This window comes from Clarias gariepinus, chromosome 11, assembly GCF_024256425.1.
Source record: "Clarias gariepinus isolate MV-2021 ecotype Netherlands chromosome 11, CGAR_prim_01v2, whole genome shotgun sequence".
Taxonomy (NCBI): Eukaryota; Metazoa; Chordata; class Actinopteri; order Siluriformes; family Clariidae; genus Clarias; species Clarias gariepinus.
This window is the reverse complement of record NC_071110.1, coordinates 12,877,083-12,895,951: the sequence shown is the minus strand read 5'-3', so window position 1 is coordinate 12,895,951 and position 18,869 is coordinate 12,877,083. Positions and strand designations below refer to the sequence as shown.

General features: G+C 36.7%; 1 protein-coding gene across 6 annotated transcripts in view; it reads left to right on the top strand.

The window, feature by feature from the left end:
* cadm2b (cell adhesion molecule 2b) overlaps positions 1 to 14,240 on the top strand; it is a 191,920-nt gene extending 177,680 nt beyond the window's left edge. Inside the window, exons 8-12 of one of the 6 annotated variants that reach the window (XM_053506656.1) lie at positions 14 to 192; positions 6,822 to 6,845; positions 11,288 to 11,410; positions 11,533 to 11,638; positions 12,095 to 14,240. In XM_053506656.1, the coding sequence (XP_053362631.1) occupies positions 14 to 192; positions 6,822 to 6,845; positions 11,288 to 11,410; positions 11,533 to 11,638; positions 12,095 to 12,200 (538 nt within the window). In that variant the 3' untranslated portion in view covers positions 12,201 to 14,240. Of the gene's footprint in view, positions 1 to 13; positions 193 to 6,821; positions 6,846 to 11,287; positions 11,411 to 11,532 lie in introns of all 6 variants that reach the window. The other 5 variants (XM_053506657.1, XM_053506661.1, XM_053506658.1 and 2 more) reach the window with 5 other exon arrangements.
* Positions 14,241 to 18,869: the final 4,629 nt, after the last annotated feature.

Genomic DNA, 18,869 nt, shown 5'->3' with positions numbered 1-18,869 from the left:
CTCATTGCTGTAGACCTGACCGAGTGTTATGGACAAAAGACGGTGGGGTACTTCCTGATGTCGAGCGAATGATCGTGGAAGGCAGAGAACTAATCATCACAAACCTCAACAAAACAGACAATGGCACATACCGGTGTGAGGCAAGAAACCATCTTGGGACCAACAGTGATGACTATGTACTGTTTGTGTATGGTGAGTTATTATTTAAGCTAATGCTTGCTTACAGTATTGTGAAAAACGATGGATTTTTTTAATGTGTTTTCGTACTTTTTTTTTTTTTTATCCAGGTGTCATTTTAACATTCTGTTGTTTACCTTGGTTCTGTCTTACAGTCTTTCAATCGATCATGGCGCACACAAAAGCTGCACACAAACACACACACACACACACACACACACACACACACACACACACACACACAGACTCACAAGTCATAACTCATTTTGACCCAGTTTAGTGTTGTGTTATAAGGAAAGAGGGGAAAATGCTGTCTGAGGCAGTATTTAATGGTGAGGCTGAGATATCAGTTGATCCTCAGATGCAGACAGTGCCGTGTGAGAACATATAATTAAGTCTTGGCTACAAACACACATACACATTTGTCATGATAAAACTGGAGCGTTGGAAAAGAATATTAGCTGTAGAAATACAGAGATTTATAATCAGCAGCCACAAACCAGTCTGGGTCAGTCATATACTGGAGTGCGATATACTGTCGGCTCTGATGCAAAGGTGGAAAAATGATTTTTGATTCGTCTGTGCTCAGGATTTAAATTCTTCACTGCATTTTCCATTCTCATCTTTTAACTAAAGGTCATTTTTCCTTGTGAGGTAATTATTTGTGACATAGGCCATTCTCTGTGAGGTGTGATTTCCTCTCAGGCATTGTTTTTTCAAAAGATAGGACATCAAGCAGGACCACCAAGCAAAATCTGCTGGTGAATCTGCCACATTACTGTTTATACTGAATTGCCTTGACATTAGACTACATCTATTACAATGTGATCAATACATCAAATCAACTAATTTAACTAAAACCTCAGGCATTTAAAAGGCACATATATTCAATAAAATTCTTAAGATGCCACAAATGATGAAAGGTTTTGATTTCATTTTAAAATTTCTCCCCGTGCCATGCTTCAACATGATGAAATTTATTGTGCAATCATATTGATAAATATCTTCATTTCTAGACAGTATATGTATAAATTTAGCTAATGAACGAATCTTGATAGAAGTAAAGTGTGTGGAGTAATATTGCCAAGGGGAAAGAACAGACAAAAAAAAAAAAGCGAAACCCAGCAAAGGTCATAGCCAAAGGTTATTTTTCGCTAATGGAGAGCAGCACAGTGTACTCACATCTCAGTGATCTGTAAAAGTTAAAACGATTCACCCCTGACTTCATCCAACCTCCACAAGCCAGCATATCCTGCTGCATTTATTCCTTGTTCATCAGGCAGAAAAAGAGAGAGAGAGAGAGAGAGAGAGAGAGAGAGCGTCTCATTCACATTAGTCATTACTTTTGCTTCTAATTCATTTGAATGTCTTGCTGTGGGCCAATGAGACGTTTATCATCTCTCTCTCTCTCTCTCTCTCTCTCTCTCTCCTTCTCTCTCTCTCTGAGTTGTCCAGCCTTTGGATGAAGATAATCCGCTAATGGCATGACTGCTAAGAGGCAATAAATGTCATCTGAAGTCACCCAGGCACTATTCATCTCCATTAAATTTCAGCATTTTTGCACCTACCAGTGGTGCAAATCATGATCCAGCCGTGTAAATTGGTTGATATTACAGTATATGATACCATATAAAGAGCATGACCAAATAATGCCAACACCATGTGCAAATTTCTTCAATAACTGAAATCTTAAATCAGTTTATACAAACCTGTTTTATTTTATCATTTCCATATTAAACACTATCTTAATCTGAGAACATAGGATAGAGACTCATAAAATTCCAGATCGGCATTTAGAGAAACCTTTTTATAAACATTTCAGCTGAAAGATGTAGCGTTCATCTTTGTGACTATTTTAAAGAGGGAGACTATCTTTGTAAGGTCGGAACACGAGGTAAGAGGGACAGGCACATGATGGCTTGAAAATTAGATGCCAGCGTTCAATTGAAGCCTGACTCAATCTAAACCCAAACTGTGCACCATTAGCTTCCCAAAGCTGATATTTATGACAGGGCTTCCATTTAGAAACTACTCCCAGGACAGTGTAAAATACCAATAACCCTATGTAATGAGAGCACAGAAATGGGACCTTGAACACCTAACATATGCAATATGGTAAGATCTGTCATCTGGATGGGTTTTTCTTCACTTTACGTACTCCCAAATGAACACTATGGTCATTGTCTTGGAAATTGGATACTTGCTATTGATTTCTATCATATTGTTTTTCATCCAACCTTTCAGGATTTAAATTCCTAATGAATATAGTTTCCATTCATCATATATAATATCAGCTGCACTATATCATGCAAACAGGAGTTGTGTTATTGTCTGATGTTCAACACTAGGGTTAAATTGAGATTTAGGACATGGATGAGCCATACCTTTTTCTTGAGTGGTAACACTGGGCCTTATTAATCAAGCCCCTGAGTCAGTGTAGGAAAGTACTTAAAAAGAGACTCTCTAAAACTATAGAACTTATCAGATAGGCAACATATCATTTACTGTATAGTAATTGTCAAGCATTTAATTATGTCATTTGCGCAGGCAAATTTAGTGAAATTATTTTGTCTTTGAGTTATCAATACCTGAAAGATTTGGAATAAACTGAACTTAGACAGGTCACCTACAGGGTCCGGGTGCGATTCCTGCAACGGGGTCTGTGTGCGTGGAGTTTGCATGTTTGCATAGGTTTCCTTCCACAATCCAAAGACATGCAGATTAGGCTAATAGGCGTTCCCAAATTGCCCGTAGTATGTGAATGAGCATGTGAATGTGTGCATGTGTGCTCTGCGATGGATTGGTACTCCATCCAGGGTGTACCCCACCTTGTGCCCTAAGTCTCCCGGGATAGGCTCCAGGCCCCTGCGACCCTGAATAGATGATAGATACTAGCAAATTTAGGCTATGCATGAAAAACATTATACATAATTACAGATTAAATACAAATTAGCTAGTGTAATATACACTACTTCATAGCTAGGTTGATAACTCATTACATATTAGCAAATACAATTTACACTATTACACAACTAGCTAAATGTAAACGTACATTATTAAAGTACTTGATGCAAAAGTACTGTATGTGGGCACTTGAGGGTCTTCCCCAAACATTTGACACAGAGTTAGATGCACACAAATGTATACAGTAAGTTGTATTTTTGGATGCGCTTAGATCACAATTTCCCTTCACTGGAACTAAGAGGCCCAAACCTATTCCAATTTAATGCCTCTATACATAAACTGAGGTCGTTGAAGACATTGTTTTTCAAGGTTGGAGTGAAGAATTTAAGTAGCCTTCACTTACTGTAACCCTGGCCTTAGCTCCACTGAACATCTTGGCAATAAACTTTTGAGTCTGAATGCTCCCCAGGCCTCCTCACCTAACATCAGTCCCTGACCTCAGTATTTAGCTGAATGAATACAAAGCCCCACAACCATGCTCGAAAATGTAGTGGAAAGCCTTTCCAGAAGAATGGAGGTTATTATAACAGCATAGAGGTAACTACATCAGGAGAGAGCTGTTCAAAAAGTGTATGGCTGTGAACTTTGGGCCATATGGTGTAGCTAGATAGATAGTTAAAGTAAAAATGTGTCTTTAGAGTGCATTAAGCAACAGCCTGCTGGCGAAAATACTAGCCCTGATAACTGGAAATTACATACTGGTTTTAATGATAACCTCTTCACATACTTTATGAATCATACCTGATTTATCTAACAAGAACTGTGGTGGCAATTTATTCTGGCTATTCAGTGTAGGCTACCCAACCTACCTACACAACAGAAAACCTTGGAATTATTTTGGATAAATCAGAGAAATGGGAGTTTAATAATCATGAATTATTACAAGCAGAGGGCTTAGAAGTGTTTGTGTACCTGCCTGCGGTTGCCTATCAACATGATTTATCACATCAAACAGAGAAGTAGATTTCTTCCCAGATTGTATTAGAAATGATTTACATTACCATAAGATTAGCTCAACTCTGTTTTTTTCTTTGCATGCCGAGTCTTTGCTCTTCTGCACCCAGCATGTATCACATGGATGGGTGAATGTTAATATATATAAAATATATGTTGTACTGTATACACCGATAATCCATAACATTATGACCAGTTGGACTACTTTTGGTAGGTCCTGACCACTGAAGACCATTAACATCCCACAAGACCTGCAGTTTTGGAGTTTCTTTGACCCAGTCCTCTAGCCATCACAATTTGGCCTATGTTAAAGTCACTCAAATCCTTATGCCTGCCCTTTTATTTTGCTTCCAACACATCAACTAGTGTTTACTTGTTGCCTAATATAAGGTATCCCACCAACCTTCAGCAGCCATTGTAACCAAATATTAAAAATGTAGCTTCTGTTAGAATGGCTGGACAGTTGGGTCAGAACAGCTCCAAAACTGCAGCTCCTGTGGCATGTTCCCAGACTGCAGTAGATAGGACCAACCAGAAGTGATCCAAGGAAGGAAAACCGGTAAACTGGCGACAGGTTCATGGGTGGCCATGACTTATGGATGCTCATGGGGATTGAAGGCTGGTCCGTGCAGCCTGATCCAATAGAAGAGCCACTGTAGCTCAAATTGAAGAAACGGTTAATATGCTGGTTCCAATAGAAAGGTGTCAGAACACATAAGTCATTATTGTTTTGTTGGCAAAGTGGGGACCTACTGTACTCAATATTATGTGAGTGGTCAAAATGTTATGGCTGATCAGTGTGTGTGTATGAAGGTTATATATTTTTTTTTTTGCCATGGAAGAGATGTTGGCAGGAATAAAAATAGGCTCATCTTGCTGGCATTAAATATATATGCTGCTATAACTATGCTGCTATATACCTTTGCCTAAAACTTTTCTACAACTTTTTTTTTCCAAGTCAGCATCAGCATTTACTGTCTCTGAGGGGTTGAATAAACAGTGCAACAATTGCCTTTCACAGTAAAATATTTATCACCTTACTTCCTAAGTTTACATATGCTCAGTTTCTCTACGAACCTTTCTTAATTAGACTGATGAAATGGCCTAAAAGGAGCTGTGTTTATTTGCACAGAGAGGTATGCAAGCATCTATAAAAATCGCATTCTACTGAAAAACACACACATTGTAAAAGTCTCTGAAGCGTTCACTTGACACACACAAAAATCTGGCTACAGAGCATAACAGAGTGAAAATATGGTGTTATTTTTTTTTTATTCTTATTTTTTTTTACGAGATCCAGATATTTAAGGAACTAATTAAGTAACCGGAATAGAGGGAAACATCCCGGAAGAGCACTATGCCCGGCAGACAGTGATCTGAATGGGCCTCGTTTGAAGTCCAAGCCAGGGAAGCTTGCTTATATCCATTCTCATTAAAAATGGAGGAGCTGAGCATTTAAAAGATCCCTCACTGGGAAAGAGGCAACGAATATTACTGTTTCAGTAAACTTATACATTTGGGAGTGTGTGCAAGATGTTATATAGCCTAGCTCAGAGGTTCAAACTAATGCCACTGGGAAGACAGAGTCTGCAGTGCAAATGGTTCTGGATCAGGCATATTGTGTTTAAATCACTTAAGCTATATGTGTTCTCTTTTTTCTCTCTCACTATCGCTTTCATTTTTCTCGCATTGTCTCTGTGGCTGCTGACACTTTTCATCAGATACACCTTTTAACAGCACACTTTCGTTCTTTCTATGTTTCTTTCTTTTTTTTTTTGAGCATACAAATTGGCCTAAAAGGTTTTTAGTGATGCAGTACTGAGATAAAAGCCAAAATACCAGGTGCCGGTCTGTCTTAGATGTTAAAGATAAAAGGTAAAAGAGATAAAAACAATCAGTCCATCTGGTTCTGTTGCCTAGCTCGTCTTATATGTTCAAATATATACCTTGCACAAGTATTCATCCCCCCTTGTACTGAAATTGACTTCATTCAGATACCGTTGAAGTAATAAATTATGATTGTGTACAATATTCAGCCTTGTTGCTGTGAAACTCTAGTGATTCTAGTTGTCATCCAATGTCAGATCGTTTCATGAAGCACATAGAGGACCACGTTTGTTAAAAAAAACATCCCTAAACAAATAGCATCATACAGACCAAGAAACTAGTAAAGAACTTCAAGACAAAAATCTGGAATGGAATTAGACAGAGCTTGGGTATTGAAACTGTCATGAATGTTGAACATCCTGCATTTATTAAAAATTTAAATTGCACAACAGAGACCCCGCCTAGAGGGGGCTGTTTATCAAAAGTCAGCAACTGGGTAAAAAGGGGATTAATCAGAGAAGCAACCAAGAAGCCATTGGTAACTCTAATGGAGATGCACAGCACAGATGGGAAACGCTATGCACAGGTCATGTCACTAAGCTACTTTTATGCATGCAGCTATAATGTTGCCATACTTTTACTAACACTATCAACGTAGGTAAGCAGTACAATGGTGATGTGTTATTTAGGGGTCCTCCAGTGTGCTTGTAGTTTCTTTATTGTCCCAGCCTGCCATAGATTTTCAAAATCTCTGAATGCATGCTAATATCTACCTTCCTCATTAGTATTTCTTAAGTTTATGTGTGTTTATATGTGTGTGTTTCACCCCTGTTGATTTCCTAATCTCCTCACCCATGTCTTCCCTTGTTGCCCTTTTCTGTCTGCATCCATGGCAACAGCCAAAAACTTACCAGGTACTTCAGGTAAATATCGCCTCGTTCAGTGTATGGTCATTGCGAGACATGGCCAATCAATCTTCTTCATAGCATGAGCTTGGGGTCATTGCCTTGCATGGGAGCACTTGGGTGACGTAACGAAAGGCCATGGTGCTCCATTCCAATCACTCCCACGAGAGGCCCTCAAAACTCAGAAGCACCTGCCGCGAGCAAATCAGTTCATTATACTGTATATTAACACTTGCTTAAATTAGTATGAGGATATTGAAAAAGCATGACCTGATTTTTTTTTTTTTTTAAATAAGGAATGTATAGCATCTAGGTTGTGTGTCTATACATAACAAATATTTATATTCAGCAACTGCTTCCATACACTTTCCCAACAGGAATAGTCTCCAATTGTCTTGTTACATGGTATATAGTATGCAATAAGCCGAGGACTGTGGCCTGAAATGGAGCCACAGAGCTAAAAAGCTCTATAAAATGATGTTGGTGAAGCACAAAGAAAAATGATGAGGTCGCAGCATGTTTCCATATCATCAGCGTGTGCATGGCACTGTCCTTGAAAAAGTGATTCTGTTCTGCTACGTGCAGCGTTACGTGTCTTTTGTTCTGGTCCATTGATGTTTCCTTGTAGTCATTTCTGTCTACCATGTTTCTGTATGTGTTATGTCTTACATTATGGCAAGAACTCTTGTATATTCTGATATAATAATCTTATTGGATTTGTAGAGATTGCCAGCCTGTGAAGAAAATTTATTTAAATAATTAAAAACAGTAATTTGCTTTTAGGATCTAATTACACCCACACCTTATTTCCCAGAGACTATTATGTTGTACATGAGTGTTCCGAGATCTTTTTATCTGAATGAAATTACTGAATGCAAACAGAACCTTAAGCTGCTTACGTTTCTCTTTAATATCTTATTTGGTAAAAGTTTCTACAATTTCATATTGTAGTGTACTGTATATAGTTTTTCATATATATTTAATATATATTTTTTTGTCGGTGCAAATATTTAGATAAAATCTTCATTATTATGATTTTATCAGTTTCATCAATTTACAATAAGAGAACGTTTTATATTTTTTAATAATTTTATTATTTGATGCATATCAATGGCAGTTTACTGAGAACTTGTCATAAAAAGTGATGCTGATCACAATACTGCATTAAGGGACTAAAATGCCAGTGGCATAGATCAGTAACTCTATGTTTACTATTATGTAACTATTATGGTTGAGCCTTACAGCATGGAGTCTCTTGAAAAGCATAAAGTGCTTTCATTCAAACCACTTAAAACCACTTAAAATTCTGCAGCTGACAGTCAGTTGATAATGTAGATAAGCAGTATGTTAGTTGTTAAGGACATGCAAGTTTTACGACGCACTTTCAATACCAACCTTAAGTGTCTTATTTTTCATTTAGCACTCTCTTACTTCTTAAAAGTCATTGATATCCTGTGTGCACACACACATTCAGATGTAACAGCATGTCCAGGGTATACGTGTTCGTAGGTGTAAAAAATAGATGCTTCTTTTCAATCAAAAGGCCCATTTCTTTTATCACCAGGGAAAATAAGCAAAGAAGTACAGTGTGTGTGTTTTAGCACATTAGCTATTCTTGTGCATAAAACTGCTTGATTTAAATTACTATTCAGCTTTAGAGGCCAACTGATGTTTTGATGTAACAGCAACAGAGAGTGATATTTAAAACACAATATATTTATGTAAGCATGACACACCAAAAAATGTAGTTAGTATTAAACCTAACCAAAAAAGATAATTAATTCATTTTTTCATGTGAGCCAATGTTTACCCCTGTAAACATGTTTTTTTCTTTATGTCAGTACTTTGTAGAAGGAAAAATACGAGAGGATTTCAAGTCAAATAAGGGCTGTTGACTGTGCAAAATAAAAGAATACATTTCTGAAAGTAAAAACTATCTTTATTTCTCTATATAATTACTTGCTACACTACTACACTTTGCACCAGCATTTCCCTAGTGCTTGAATACCATCAAGCTAGAAAGGTTTCTCATGTCTTAAACGCTGGCCTCCCAGGAACTCCTTAAATGGCCCAAACATGTAGAAATGGCTTTGGGTCAGGACTATATGGGAATTTGTCGGTAATCTCCAACCTGCTGTAATGTTCAAGTGGTGTACAAGTGGTATACGGTTCCTGAAAACAGATGTCATTTTTTGACAAACTGTCCATCGACTTTCACGAAGCAGGCATTTCACTCAATGAATCTTTAAGGGAACGACTCCGAGGGCTCCAAGACCACCTCAAGTGGGATCATCATTAACAGATATTTTTAAAACGTTTGCACCTTTTTATTGCGACAGTAGTGTGCTTGAATTTTCTGTAAATGTTAGGTCCCAATTTGACTTGAACGTCCCTTGTATATTCAGTTGAACAAATAAATACCTCCAAAGCAACATATACTGTATGTAAAACAAAACTGAACTTCTAAATAATGTTAAACTATAAAAATCTTTAGTAAAACCTCACAAAATTGCTAGCAGTTACTCAAACATGATGTCCAGTCCACCATGTCATTTTTTGTGGACAAGTCCAAATGTTAATTGAAGTAAATGGGTTTATATGGGTGTTAAATATGGCACTGCAGAAGCCATTTTTCCCCTCATCTCTCAGGGTCACTTTGCCAAGTGCAGCAGCAGCAGGACACATTCATCACTGTGAACTAATGAGAGCACGCTAGCAGCGCAGTAAAGACACATAGTTAAAGTTTACACGCTCACATAAGCACTGAAACAGCACGCTCCGGTTGTGGACAGGGCCAAAGGTTTCAAACACCTACAACACCCAGATCGACCAGCAGACGTTTCACAGCGTCCTCAGAAGGTAGGGGTCAAGGCAAACACGACAGACAGCAAGTGAACTAGAGGGCTATCGCTGCTGCAGTGGTCGCTGCAGGGTTGGGAAAATCATTATTCTAGGTGGCAATTACTCAGCTCAGCTCCAGAGATGACTGAGTTCACCCGCATCTGCTCGCTCAAAGTTAAACCCGAGAGACAAATTAGCCCTCAGCAACCTCAGACATTTTTAAAGTTGGTCATATTTCTAAGGGCTGTGTCAGAGCAGAGGAATGTAAGACTTGAAGGTCTGTTTTGTTTCATATAGCATTGGTCATTTTAAATATGTTTTATGTTGATAAAAATTTTTAAAATCGATCAGCACTAATCGGCCACACAGTAAACAGCATGATCTCACAGGAATGTTTTAAAATAAATAAATAAATAAAATTAGGATTTGACTAATACATACTGTTTAACATTAGGATTTTAAACAGTATGTATTAGTGTACTGTATTAGCATATACCTGGGAGTCAACCAACTCTTTCCATACTAAGACGAGGAAACGCTGTAAATTAGCGTCCATTATCTAAAACTGCACTTCTACAATTACCCATATAAGTTGGTCCGTGAAAATATGTTAAAGTAGGGCAGTGACTTGAAAAATCAGCCAATCATACTCACAACCCTAATCTGTCAAACAATTAATGAAGCCAGTTCCACTTACACCACCACCACTATTGATAACACATTAAATTTAGCAAGACTTCCTAGAAAACCTTTTTTTTTTCCTAGGATAGAGAGGAGGAAAAAAAAAAATTCTGACACATTTTCCTGAATTTTACTCAAGATGTCCTTAGGATGGAAGTCCAAGGACAATCAGTGGTGTCCTGAATAGACAAGCAGTAAAATAAATTGCAGGAAAGTGAACATTGTGCTTTAAGTCCTGACATGAAAAAAGCATATGAAATGCTACCATGAATTTTACAATTAAAAGTAGTTGTAATGCTCAAAATGTACATAATTTTTCATCTGAAATGATGTAATACCATTGACACACAAAACCCAATGCCATGTGGATATCACAAAAAGTTTGGGAAAGTATATGGATTTATTTTGTTTTTGGTCTTAATTTTACTGAATTCTCTCATGCTTCCGTTAACCTACGCCCTTAATTCATCAAGTCGCTCATCTTCAGTATGTGCTTCATTCTGGTCAGGGTCATTGTGGAGTCTATTTTAAGAATGGGTTTTCAGTCTGTTCCGGAGCATCATATACACACACCTACACACATTCACACACTCGCTCACAACTAGAGAGAATTTATCGTAACCAATGCACCAACCAGCATGTTTGTGGGAGGAAGCTGGAGAACCTAAAGGAAATCCACACAGACCTGAAAGGAATGTGTGGACAGACAGGAACCTGAGTTCAGGATTTAACCACAGATGCTGGAGATGTAGGACATCACTTATTCAGCAAAATCTAACAGAAACTGTACTTAAAAATTCATTATAATTAAACAGAACTACTGTTTACTTAGTTCAAGAGGTATGTTAAAATAATTGTTGCATATATGTTGGAGATTATATGCCTACCCACTGTACCTGTGTACCTGTACCCAATCTCCTCTTCCTCTTGTTCTCCAGACCCAAATGCATTGACCCAGCATGGTCCTGATCACGCGCTGATCGGAGGAGTGGTGGCTGTGGTGGTCTTCATCACACTGTGCTTCATCATCGTCCTGGGCCGCTATCTGGCCAGGCATAAAGGTAGGTATCGCCTCATCTCTCTGTGGCCATCTCCTGTGGCCTAGAGAGTGTGCTAAAATGCTTGAACATTGTCCACTGCTGTTCCTTACTTGTCTGTGACCTATGTGGGACTGTGTGGACAGGGACATACTTAACCAATGAGGCCAAAGGAGCGGAGGACGCCCCTGACGCAGACACGGCCATCATCAATGCGGAGGGGAACTACGCACATGCAGAGGAAAAGAAAGAGTACTTCATTTAGCACCTCTGTTTCTTTCTTTCTGTTGCGTAACTGTCACGGCAATGCTGCTATCCGGCCCGGGGAGGGCGCTAAGTGTAGCTCGGTGTAGCCTGCTGGGGCTCCGGGTCTCCCTCCTCAAACTCCTAAAGGAGATTACTTAAGCCTCTAACAAAGGCAAATTTGACACCAGAGAGCGTTGCCGTTTTATAACGCCAGTCTAATCACCAAAAAACAAAAAGTCGTTGAGTTTGTTACTGTAACACCAGGTCCATTTAGGCTCAAACTCTCATATTTCCTCCCTCCAACTCACCATCCTTTCATAAAAATCAGTTTGTTTGAGTTGCCAAGTGCCAAAATATACAGACACGTTCTGTGTTCATTGTTGTGCTTTTTAAACTTATTTTTTCCCATTGAATACTGCTTTCTTTACCCCCCTCACTGTGCCTGTTATATACCTTTTGCAGATATTACCAGGGAGCGGCAAGAAATGTGGTTCATCTCAAGTCGGAAAACCTTGGCTTTGCCAATAATTACGCTTTAAGGCAAGAATATGTGCGCTGCATAATGTGAATATTTATTGTCTGTTCTTTTTTCTTTTTGTTTCTTTTTTTACATTGTGAAAGTGAGTGTCCTCTGAAGTGTACGCCATTACAAGAATGTTATATAAAAGATAAAAGACTGAACATGGACATCTATGTAATATATGGATACCAAAATACTGACAAATTAAACATGAAGTGATAACAATTGAAAGCACAATTCATAATTGTTCCTGGCCTAATGAAGCTAACATATAGCTTATTGTGTTATTATATATGTCTGTATATCCTTGCTCTTTTCATATTTGGCCCTTAATTTATTTTGAAAAGTGAAATATTTAACACACATAAGCACAAATTCATTGTTAAATACCATTGGTGTAGACAGTCTCAGGATCAGACAACAAGCATAGCTGCTTTTTTTCTTGTTGCTGTTTTTTTATTTTATTATTTATTTTTGTCTGTCTGCTTGACCAATCATTTCATTCTTTATATGCGAATTATAAATTTATCATGTATTTTCAGTTTACTTCCCCATGTTAATATTGCTGTACATTACTTTGCTGATGTGATTATTGGTGGAAAATATTGTTAAAATATGGGATTCCATATATGAACATTTGTATATTAGATAATGCAAAGCCTACTTTCTGGACATAGTTTAAGTCTTTTGATTAAATACCACTGTCGTTTGAGAATCTCCTTCCACCGAATATCTAAACTTATTCTGTGTCCAGAAAAACTTCTCAGAGTAATTTAAAGTGTTCCATACTTTTATAATTGCATTCGCATTAGTAACATTTTTCCCCTAGCATAAGGCATGTATATAATGTGAATAAATCAGTATTTAGTAGTTTATTTAAATGAATTTTAAATCTTGATTCCTCTTTTTTGTCACATTTTTAGGTTATAAACATTTCACAATATTTCATATTTGTATGTTATCTCCTCAGTATTATTTAATACTTTCTTGAAAAACTGATAAACAAATACAATCTATTATTATTATTATTATTATTTAGCTTTTAGAAGCAGGATGAGTTCTTCAGTAGGTCAGAACATTCACCGTTATTGCCTTTGTGTTTGCAACAAAACATAAGACACATTGAAGCACTCAATAATCAGGCAGTTTTTGAAACATGTTTTAGATGTTCGTTATTTATTTCACTGTTTATAACATTACATAGAGTTTAGACATTTTGTAAAAGAAAAAAAAAGTACTTTAATTTAGAATTTGATCTATCGTTCTTTTTTGTTTGTTTGTTTCTGACTGGATTAAAAAAATGGAGGTTTGCTTTTGCACAATTACATATCCAATTTCCAAACTATGCCACTGTAAAAAAGAGAAAATGTACTCAGAGTAAAATGTACTTATAGCTGCTCTTTACCATGCAAACAGAAATATGTGTAGATATTGTGCCAATTCAGTCAGTTTCAGATAACAAAACAACAGGAAAGTAATTCAGTTGGGTTACTTTTAGTTTTTTTTGTCAATGGTGGTATTATTAGTATTATCTATTTATTTATTTTTGACTAGGTTGGCTTTTTGCTGCCATCTAGTGATCAAATGATCAAACATTCCATGGCACTGCAAATTAACACGAGATGTCAAAGCAATCGATATTCCAAATGACCATAAATAACAAACTGTAATATTTTACATCATAAATATACATCAGTAATATTCTTTTCCCTCTGTAGCCCTACATTGTGCTTAGGCAATCTACACATTTTATAACAGTTTTAAGGAGAATGTCAGGGAGGTGGTAAGCTATTCTTCACTGGCAGAGACCAGATATTCAGTGTGTATTAAAAAATAATAATAATAAAGGGCAACACTATTCTGCTCTCTTCTGTATAGTTTTCAGTCTCACTATTGCAAAACACTTTACCACAGGACTCATAAAATGTGTACATACATAAAATGCTGTCAGACTTATAAGACACAGTTACTCTGAATAGTTTTTTCTACACACAAAAAATACTTAGCAAGTAAGAAATACAACACAGACCTTTTCCTCTGTCCATGTTTGCTTTTTAAACATTTATGAAATAAAATAACTTTGCTTTCTGTGGGACTTTTTCTCCAGTTTGTTGGAAGCCTTTAGCTTAGCGTTTGTGGTAAATTCTCGGCATTAATACAGAGAGATAGGATGTGTGCTCAACTACTTATGAAAAAATCCACTCCGAATGATTTGAATCATCTTTAAATTAATGCTAATCGCCACCAGGGCCAATGTGACGATCATCTCACTAATCGTTGAGTAGACAAGTCCAGTTACTGCCATAATTAGATTAATAGTGTTTTCATGTACAATGTTTGCTGCAACTCTACTTTTACTTCACTGGATTTCTTATTAATATTAAATGAAAGGAGAAAATTATAAATTACCAACAAAGTTTATGGGGTTAACAACAGAAACTGACTCATCCCTTATGGTCGAAACATCATCGTCACCCTGTGATGTCATTAAGACATTATTGGATCTCTACAATCCATTATTGTCCCAGAAGAAGAATAAAAACACACCCGCATTTACAAATTACCACCAGACTCCCCATTCACAAAAGCAGTATTTAAAAAGAAACATATATTATTGTATTAGATGGTGGAGTTTCCCTTTAAGCCCTTAACGGCCTTTCCTTACGCTTGGGTAATGTTCTGCTTCAGTTACTTTCTATAAAAGCTCATACAAAATGAATAATCATGAAGGAACAACATAAATTCCTGCCACGTAATAGTGAATGAATATAGATTATTTAACAGGACATAAATGCAGTCACATTGCTAGAGTGTACAAAGTGACTGGGAAGGTGCAGATGAGCGAGCAGAATAACAATAATCAAGCCAAATGAACAGGGAATTCTTATCTACATTGGTATTTCTAATTTCTTATTCTATCAATCTATTTAACCTTAATGCAACGGGGATCGTCACCTACAAATGTTACTGAAATCTGTGTGCTACTAGTACAGCATAACTTCTGTACCGGTCTACAAATATGATTTACTTTAATGCTATTATATGTTACTGACACTTCATTAAAGAAGGTAAAAAAAAGAGAGGTGGTGGGTTATTATACATGGAACAGCCAAATGAATGAGATCACCTTGACAAGTCATCTAAAGTAAGAGGCAGAAATCCCCCAAGTGCTGGCAGCACACACTGCAATTACACATTTAAAGATAAGCGATTGAGTTTTTAATAGTGTTTTGATCCCCATTAGTTTAAACTTAATTGAGAACAGACAACTGACTTTGAGAAGAAATTAAATCAGCACTGAGTGGCAGTGTTCGAGAGTTTGGTAACAACTTTATTACAATGGTAAAATGCTCAAATGGGAGGGCGGGAACTATTTTAGACCTTTTGGAACAAAAAATAAATAATTAGTTGTAAAGAAGTCTGTGCACCAAAATGAGCACAAAAAAAAGGATCAAACCTTATGATCTTTTAAAAAATCTTCAGTGGTGAAAGCTCTTTAGAGGAAGGAAAAGGTTTGCCCTGCTTTTGCAATTTAATTAAAGTGAAGAAATTTATTTCCCTAAAACAGGAAGAGCCAGTATGTACTGTACAAAATATACTGTGCATGATTTCAAAATACTGATAGTAATTTATCATTAAGCAATATTTTTACTTCCAAAATTTTAAATGGATATAATATACACTTATTAACCATAACATTAACACCACCCAGTGAATTACATAACATTGATTATCAATTATATACCAGTAAACTGGTGACAGGCTCATGGACACCCACGACCCCTCTATACCCATGTGGCCCAAAGGTCAGCCTGCCTGCCCTGATCCCATAAAAAAGCCAATGAAGCACAAACTCACAAAAGGTTTGAGGTTGTTGATTCGGCCTCCAAAATCCCCAGACCCCAATTCGATCAAGCCTCCATTGATTGTGCCAGACAAACAAGCCCAATTTACAGAGGCCCATCCTGAGTGTGCCAGACAAAACACAGGATACCCCTAAAAGTGGCAAATGAGGAACCTAAAACCTAGGTTTTGTTAATGTTAACTGTTTATGGCTTCAAATTATGGCTGTTCAGTGTACAGTGGATATCAAATGTCTTAAGATTTTTTTTTTTTTTTAATCAAAATGATCATATGGCTTTATCTACCTTTAATGTGATCTAGCAACCAATACAATTCAAGAAAAACACAACAGAACACTTTAAGGACAAAAAGTAAAAAAAAAAAAAAAAAATGTGCATAGTGCAGAAAAAAAAAAAAATTGTTGACCGTATGTAAGATTTCCTTGACATCTAGTTTTTATCCAACTGATATAGCTATGATTTGCTAAGAACTTACAAAGCATTCTTATGTTTAAAGTACAGATTTCCACTGTTTAGACCTGCATAAGTATCTTACTAATACTGGTCACTCTATGTTTCTCTGATGGCTAGAAAAAAAATCCAAGCCTTCCGAAATTTTGTCAAAACATACATATAATAACTAAACACCATGTGTAAAAATGGGACATTTTTTAAACAGCTGAAGTTAATACCTCTTCCAGCATGACGGCCCAATGACTCAAGGCACAAATCCAAATCAACAAAAGAAAGACTCCAGAAGAAGAGTGATTTTTATTTGATTTTCACTTCATACACATTAAAAGTGGATCTGATATCACAAGAACTGCATTTTTTATTTTTAACAGGGATGTAGAGAATTTGTAATGTAATTTCCAAAATATCTCAACACATATTCATGTAAAATTAAAAACCTAATGGTCATATGACATTTTACTTGTATTTTGCAAAATATACACAAAATATGGAACAAATTACATACAATAAATTATAATATAATTAAAAAGTTTATTTATTTCATTATATATTTTAAGTGGGGTTTTTTTGTTAGTATTTTTTACTTTATTAGTATCCCTTACAGCTAATGAAAACCCAAAATTCAGTATCTACAGTAGGTACGAATATTATGAAGAAGTTCAATGTTGGAGACTCATGGTGTCACACACTAAATCAGCTAATTAATTCCTGATTAAGGTTTCCTGAACCTTTAAATAGACTCTCAGTCTAGTTCAGTAGGCTAACACAATCATGGGAAAGACTGCTAAACTTCATGATCACAGGCACCCTGCACATAAAGGGTAAGACACAAAAGGTCATTGCTAAAGAAGCTGGTTGTTCACAGAGTGCTGTATCCAAGCACATTAACGAAAAATTGAATGGAAGAAAAAAATGTGGTATAAAAAGCTGCACAAGCAACAGGGATAAGCACTAGAGTAAGTGCGACCTCGCCCAGATGTATCCAGGACATGTTAGAGGCATCTTACATGTCAAGACAAAAAGGACTGGACTGCCAAAGTCTCCTTTCAAATGAAAGTATTTTTGCATTTTATTTGGAAATCAAGGTCCCAGAGTCTGGAGGAAAAGAAAAAAAGACACAAAATCCAAATTGCTTGAGGTCCAGTGTAAAGTTTGCACAGTCAGTGGTGGTTTAGGGAGCCATGTCGTGTTCGTCCACTGTGTTTTATTGGGTCCAATGTCAGTGCAGCCAACTTCACTAGCGCTTCATGCTTTCCTCTGCTTTATGGAGAAGCTGATTTCATTTTCCAACAGGATTTGGCCCTTGCCCACACTGCCAAAATTACTAATACCTGTGCTCGATTGGCCAGCAAACTTGCAAAACATAAAAAGAATCTACAGTATGTGGTATCGTAAAGAGGAGGATGTGAGACACCAGACCCAACAACACAGACGATCTAAAGGCCGCTATCAGAGCAACCTGTGCTTCCATAACACCTCAGCAGTGCCACAGACTGATTGTCTTCATTCCATGCCACATTGTAACATTTTAACCCATGAAAAGGGAGCCTCAACTGAAGTATTGAGTGCTGTACATGTTCATACTTTTTAGTGGTCCAACATTTCTGTGTTCAAGATCCAGCAGGTTTTGACAAATGACTTCATACTAAATTCTAATTGTTGTATAGCTATTCTATTACATCAAATAACAAATAACTTCCTATTATCTTGCTTGTGTTTTTTTTTAAATGACCATGTCGTTAAAACAATGAATTTCACCGTTGTCTCAGTTCTTTAGGCCACCACACTATGAAGACAAAATTAGCTGCTGATAAGCCAAATCTTTTTATACACTTTTTATTTTAGTATTTTGGAAGCAACAAAATATTAATTTATAAATATGAAAACTCAACTTTCTATACTGTATCGCAAGTTTCTTGTATTATTTAAAATATTCATTCAACATTCTGCAACAATCCTGAATAAATACTCACCTGATGCAATTAGTGACAGTTTCCAAATGGACATAACTGTGTCTAAAATATTTTTGTGTCTTTTATTTCTATGCTTCTTTAAACTTCTCCAAGGCAATTTCTAAAGCAGAAAAAAAAGAGATACCTTGCCAAATTAAAAATGCCAAATGTAGAGGCATGGCATATGTTTTGGCAATTCCACACTGTGGAAATGACACCATGATTTACACAAATGTTAATATTTACAAATAATATTACTTTTGGGTTCGAGTTCCCGTATATGTAAAGTTTCTCTCCCATTTCCCAAAACCCACATGTCAGTGGGAGGATTGGTCCCTAGGTGAGAATGAATTCTAATGTGTGTTCAGAGTTCTGTGATCAACTGGCATCTCATCCAATTTACTCATTAATTCCCAAATTACTCCACATGGGGCTGCTTTTTTACACCA